This window comes from Apium graveolens, chromosome 4 (genome assembly GCF_009905375.1).
Source record: "Apium graveolens cultivar Ventura chromosome 4, ASM990537v1, whole genome shotgun sequence".
NCBI lineage: Eukaryota > Viridiplantae > Streptophyta > Magnoliopsida > Apiales > Apiaceae > Apium > Apium graveolens.
The window spans coordinates 310426127-310433088 of NC_133650.1; the positions used below are offsets into that span (position 1 = coordinate 310426127).

Sequence of the window (6962 nt, forward strand, 5' to 3'; positions counted from 1 at the left end):
CGTAATTAAATACATAATTACTAAATAATTTTCGTACCGCGCGTAGCACGGCTTTATATCCTAATTTAAATTAATGACTTGATTTGCAATTAATGGTTAGCGCTATTATCAACGACAAAATCGAATTAACTATTTTTTATGAATGAAATACTTCATTAATTTGGAAATTCAAAGGATAACATCTCCAACAAATAGTTTGGAGGAGATATAAAACAGTTGTGGCAATTAATTGTTACAAATAGAAATGTATGTATATGTGTGTAAACAATCAAGAAGATGATATGAATAATGAATAAGAAGAAGAAAAATTGTATATTTACATAACCTATTGTTATCATAGTTTGTCTCATGCACTATATTTATACATTAACTCTGACTTAACTAACTAACTAATTCTCCTGAGCTGTCATCTACCTGGCATTGACCTGAGCTGTCATCTAGCTGGCATTGACCTTCATTGTCTTGCTTAGTATCAGATGGACTTATATATCTAACAGCCCCCCTCAAGTTAGGAGTATGGAAAAATTTACAAACTCCTAACTTGGAAATGAGATGAATGAGATGAGTGGAAGACAGGGATTTAGTAAACAAGTCAGCTGGCTGTTCAAGAGAAGGTAAATGATTAGTGACAATCAATCCCTCCTTGAGCTTGTGTCGCACTAATTGGCAGTCAATCTTAATATGTTTGGTACGTTCGTGAAAGACCGGGTTAGAAGCAATATATAAAGCACTCTTGTTATCACAGTAGAGGGTGAATGGAGTAACCTGAGGAGCATGAAGTTCTTTAAGCAGAGAGACTATCCAAGTGATTTCACAAAATGTATCGTCCATGGCACGATATTCAGATTCTGCAGAGGACCTAGAGACAATGTGATGATTTTTACACTTCCAGGATACTAGTGAATCTCCTAAAATAAGGCAAAAACCAGTCAAAGATTGCCTGGAGTCTTTACAGGAACCCCAATCAGCATCAGTATATGCATTAAGAGTAAAACCTGAAGAGGAGGAAAGCAATATTCTATGCCCACATGTGTGCTTAATATAACGAACCACCTTTAGAGCAGCCTGCCAGTGAGCTACCTTTGGTTGATGCATAAATTGAGAAAGGATATGGACAGGATATGCCAAGTCAGGTCTAGTAATAGTGAGGTAGATGAGAGGGCCAACAAGACGCCTATATCAAGATACATCATGAAACAGAGGAGACTCCATATCAAGAGCAAGAATGTGATTCTGTTCCATAGGTAACACAGTTGGTTTAGAATCCAACATGCCCATATCAGTCAAAATTTCCATAGAATACTTTCGTTGGTTGAGATATATACCACCAGCAGACCTAGCAACTTCAATACCTAAGAAGTATTTAAGAGGCCCAAGGTCTTTGATTTTAAACTTGGTAGCCAGGAAATCAAATAGCTTTTGCATTAGAGTGGAGTCACTACTAGTAAGCACCATATCATCCACATACACGAGCATAATAACTATCTGGGATCCTTGTTTGAATACAAATAAACTAGAATCACTAGTTGTCTGAGTAAAGCCAAAATCTAAGAGAGCTTGAGAGAGAACTGAAAACAACTCTCTTGGGGCCTGTTTAAGACCGTAGAGAGACTTAATTAGCTTACAAACCAGATGTTGATTAGGATATAAGTCTCTGATATGAGTAGGAATCACATAACCAGGAGGTACTTCCATGTAGACCTCTTCATGTAACTGACCATGCAGAAAGGCATTAGTAACATCTAATTGCTTGAGGGACCAGTTGTGTTTAGCTGCCAAAGTAAGTACAACCCTTAAGGTGGTCATCTTTGCAACAGGTGCAAATGTATCAAAATAGTCTAGACCAGCAGTTTGAGTAAAACCCTTGACAACTAACCGAGCTTTAAATATCAATCAACTTCACCATTTGGTAAATATTTTATCTTGTAAAGCCATTTGCAATCTACAACTGGTTTACCTGTAGGTAAAGGGACAATCTTCCAAGTAGCATTAACTTCCAAAGCTGCTAACTCAGTATTAATTGTTGTGCACCACTCAGCAGATGACACAGCCTGTTTGTACGTAAAGGGTTCAGGAATTTTATTGATGCTGGCCAGAAACTGAATATGTGAGTCTAGAAACTGATCACATGTATGAGTATGATAAAAATCGTAAGGTTTGAGCTGAGAAGTAGTGTGAGAAGTAAGGTGAACAGGTAAGCCAGTATAATCCTTAAATCTGACAGGAAGAACCTTATTCTGTTGAGGTCTGACTGGCATAATGGGAGTTTCAATATAATTATGAGCTAAATCTGGAACTGAATTTTGATCTGAATGTTGATAATCATTATGAGTAGAAGGATTATTTGTAGGAGAAGGAGGTGTAGAAGAAAATGCATTAGGAGATGGTGAAATTAGTTGAAAACTTGTGATTGGATCATAAGCATATAAAAATCATGAGACTGAGAAGGAAACAGAAGTGGGTGGAGTGGTAGCAATAGTGTGAAAAGGAAACTCATTTTCCACAAAAGTCACATCTCTAGCAATGAAAACATGTTTAGTTGCTAGATTTAGAATTGTGTAGCCTTTCTTGCCATAGGGATAGCCTAAAAAAACTCCTTTAACAACCCTTGGATTAAATTTTTTTAATGACTGAGGAACAATTGTAGCATAGCATAAGCACCCAAATACTATAAGTAAATTGTAATCAGGTGGTTTATGATATAACAACTCAAAAGGTGATTTATCTTGAAGTACAGAAATAGGTGTTCTATTGATTAGATAGCAGGCAGTAAGAATCAATCACCCCACAAAGATATAGGGATAAATGCATGAAACCTGATAGCTCTAGCTACATTTAATAGATGCCTATGTTTTCGTTCAACAAGACCATTCTGTTGAGGGGAATACACACAAGAAGTTTGATGATCAATACCCTGACTACTGAAGAAAGAAGTGAGTTTGTGATTCACAAACTCTGTACCATTATCTGATCGAAAGCATTTAATAGTAATATAGAATTGAGTTTGGATATATTTTACAAAATTCAAAATAATAGAAGGAACAATAGTTTTATCGCTTATTAAGAACATCCAAGTAGTTTTGGACATATCATCAACAAGAGTTACAAAATATATGCAATTTCCATGGGTTTTGTATTGATATGGACCCCATAAATCCATATAAATCAAGTCAAATACAATATATGTAGTGGTAGTACTAGTGGGAAAAGGAACTCTACTTTGTATAGCTAAGTGACAACTGTCACACTCATGAGAAAGATCAGAATTACAAGAGATAGGTAAAAGTTTATGTAAGCTACTAGGTAGATGTCCAGTTCTAGCATGCCAAAGATCAACATTGGCAGAGGAGTTGTGAGCATGAGCTACAAAGGATGAAATAGATGAGCTGGAGTGAAATAGGTATAGACTTATGCACAGTTTACCAATCTCTAGGTCCCTCTTCAAGTTAGGGGCCTGAAGAGAATAATTGGTAGCCGTAAATTGCACAGTTGTATGAGAATCACTTAGCAATTTAGAGATAGATAGTAAATTGTAGTGAAAAGAAGGCACATATAACACATGATGTAATGTGATATGAGGACTCAAGACAACAGAACCAATGTGAGTGACAGGTGCAAAATTACCATTAGGTAAGTGCATAACAGATGTACAAGAAGAAGGATTATGTAATAAGTGAAAATATGGAGTGACATGATCAGTTGCTCCAGAATCAATAATCCAGTTCGATTGTAATGATAGCACATTAGAATTTACAGGACTAGCAAAGTGAGTAGCAATACCTGCAAACTGTGAACTGTTAAACACAACATTAGATGAAGAAGACTCAGCTGAAGTGGAAAGCATAGATTGCTGCAATATTTGGATTAACTGTTTATACTGACCATCAGTCAAGTTAAGAGAACCAGAATTAGAGGAAGCAACCTCAGAGCTAGCAGATGGAGCCATATTGGTAACAGTCTCAGAGACATGAGCAGCAACAGTAGACTTGTGAGATTTTGGCCTTGGCTTTGGCTAGCCATGTAAACGGTGCCATGGAGGATAACCATGAAGAAAAAAACATTTTTCCTTTACATGACCAGTCATATGACAATACTCACAGACAACAGCACTAGTATCAACAGATTTCTGACTCGTCTTAGTCAGATATGATTTTCCATAAGTATTTTTCCTAATTGACATTGCTATGGTGTCCTTGTTGAGAGATACAGTACCAGTAGATTCTCTCCGATTTTCTTCTTGAAGAAGAACGGAATAACACTGACTTAGTGAAGGCAAAGGATTCATAATCAGAATTTGACCTCGCACCCCAGTAAAGTGCTCATTTAACCCCATCAGAAATTGTGTCAATTGCACAGTTTGATCATAAGCTTCAAGTTTTGAGTTGATTGTGCAAGTGCAAGTAGTGCAAGAACATCTAGGTTTAGCAGATAGACATTCCAATTCATCATGAATTGTCCTAAATTTAGTAAAATAAGCAGCAATTGACATCGTTCCTTGAGTAAGATGTGACAATTCTTTACACAAGTTAAACAGCTTAGGAACAATAGTCTGATCTGAAAGGACATATTCGATTAATTATTTATTTTGGTATTTGCATAATTTAACATAAAATTTAAAACACGTATATCCTCTCCAAATAGGCATGAATCTAATTGACATAATCAAAAGTGAAAAGCCATATCTAGCAAAATATTTTCAAAAATGTTTTTTAAAATGTATTTATATTTTAAATATAAATACAAGAGATATTCCAATTTGCTGAAAATCAAAATATATATTTTTAAAGGAATATACTCCAAAGCAATGAGATCGTAAAAGAATTATCGGTAATATGATCTTTCTTAGGCTCTCTTGTAATATTAATAAGGCAACAAGTTTAAAAAAGGAATATCAGAACTTGGATATTCTTTAGAAGGCCTGTGCTAAATTTATTTCAAAAATACATGTTTTTTAAAAGGGATAAAATATATATGTTTCACTCCATAAATATTTATTAATCCAAAGATATATTTTTACACTCTTAGAAATTAATATTTGATAAAGGAATATTAATATCTCATTTTATCCCCCTCCTCATATATTTCCAAATCATTTTCTCTCGTATCTCAAATATATTATTTATCAGAGAAAATACTTTTAAATACTTAAAAATATTTCCCACACTCTCAAAATATTTTACATTTAAGGAAATATATTTTAAGTATTTATTTTATCCCAAACTGAGCCAACAAGGTCCTTTCATAAAAGATCGTTCATATTTTATTTGGAACTAAACCCTGATTTAATCGTTTTAAATCCAAATAAAATACTTCCACTTCCTAGAAAATCTTGAAACTTAAGATTTGTCACTTAAATGTTATTTTCTATGCATGGTTAAAGTTTCGTAATTTTTGAGAAATTTTGCCCGGGTGTGATTTTTCTGGGTGTTGACCAAGACTTTGACCGAGCGTTTGACCAAGCTACCTTTGACTAAAATTGACCAAAACTTTCAGATCATCATTTTATGATATTCAGGTAATTATCATATTTTTTGTTGTATTTATTAAAAGTTTTTCAAAATTGTTATATTTAATGGTGCTAATTGCTTAATTAACTAAGTAATTAATGATTAATTGAAAAAGCTAAAAATCATTATTATATAATTAATAGTTGATGGGATTTTTCTTGTTTGTTCTATATGCAAGTTGCAAACAAACACACTTTATCCTCCATGTCATCAATCCACACCACTCTCTTCATCCGTCATTCATTTTAACTCAATCTCAACCACTCCCTTCACCTAATCACTTCTATAAATAAACACCCACCCCCCACCATTTTTTACACAAGCTAAGAGCTAAATAATTGATGGGCATTTTCAAGAAGTATTCTCTCTACACATTCTCTAATATCCAAACTCGAATACTTCATCTCAAAAACCTCTCTCTTACAAATATATATCATATATTCAAGGTTTTTTATCTTCAAGCTTAGTTCCACCAACCAAACTCTATCGTCCCAAGCAAAGCTCATCCATACCACTCTCTTGCCTCCCGAAGGGCTGCCCAAGTTCGACCAACAAACCAAAATCCGGTCGAACCTCCGGCGAATTTTTTCGGCGAATTTTTCCGTTCATCTCTTAAAAGTGGTAAAACCTCTTAACTTTCATCCGAGTCTTAACCGACCACTCTTAATATTCATATAAGAAGCTTAGTAACACCTTCTCTTCATCTCTACAAGCTCTTATATAGAATAACTTAAAGAAAAACAAATCCGTACAAGGATTGTTTTCTACAAATTATACACTTCTAAGCACGAAGTGATAATTTCAACAACACTTGGTTTTATTCCTATCTAGCACCTTTAGTGTTTCGTGGGAATTAAATTACAAAGCTAGAATTTTATTCTTTAAACTTAAACGCACTTATTTTGGCCATATATTGATATATTCGTTATAATTGTTTAACAAGACTTAAGCGACTTCCCTTACTAACACCTTTAGTGTTCCGTGGGAAAAACTTAAGCCTTATATTATATATATTTATATATACATATTTATTATATTTAGTTAAAAGATTTGAGTAAATTCCCTTAACAGCACCTCTAGTGTTTCGTGGGAAGATCTTAAAGCTTTTAAGTAAATATAAGTATATATATAATCGTATAAGAATTAAATGACTTCACTTACTAGCACCTTTAGTGTTTCGTGGGAAAAACTTAAAGCTTATATTGTATTATATATACACGCATATAATCTGTGCTTATATAATTTAAACTCTGCTCTTATATTGTTTTGATATATTGTGTTTAAATTACGCACCTTTTATTCTCTCGGCCAAATATTTTATAAGTGCAAATAGCTGAAGAATAAGTGTAACGTTCTCGATTTATAAAAGTCTACACACGACTATATTAAACGAGAAATTATTTTATTAAAGATCTGAAAGCTATAATGCTTTCACCAAGGACTTGATATATTTAT

The 6962-nt window shown here is 33.9% G+C and overlaps 1 protein-coding gene across 1 annotated transcript; it reads right to left on the reverse strand.

Moving 5' to 3' along the window:
* Positions 1-4012: 4012 nt before the first annotated feature.
* LOC141720128 (uncharacterized) lies at positions 4013-4489 on the reverse strand. Its single transcript, XM_074522483.1, has one exon. The coding sequence runs from the start codon at positions 4487-4489 to the stop codon at positions 4013-4015; it is 477 nt and encodes a 158-aa protein (XP_074378584.1).
* Between the last annotated feature and the right edge of the window lie 2473 nt (positions 4490-6962).

Coding starts and splice junctions, on each gene's coding strand:
- LOC141720128 (XM_074522483.1), bottom strand. CDS start 4,489: ATGTCAATTGCTGCTTATTTTACTAAATTTAGGACAATTCATGATGAA.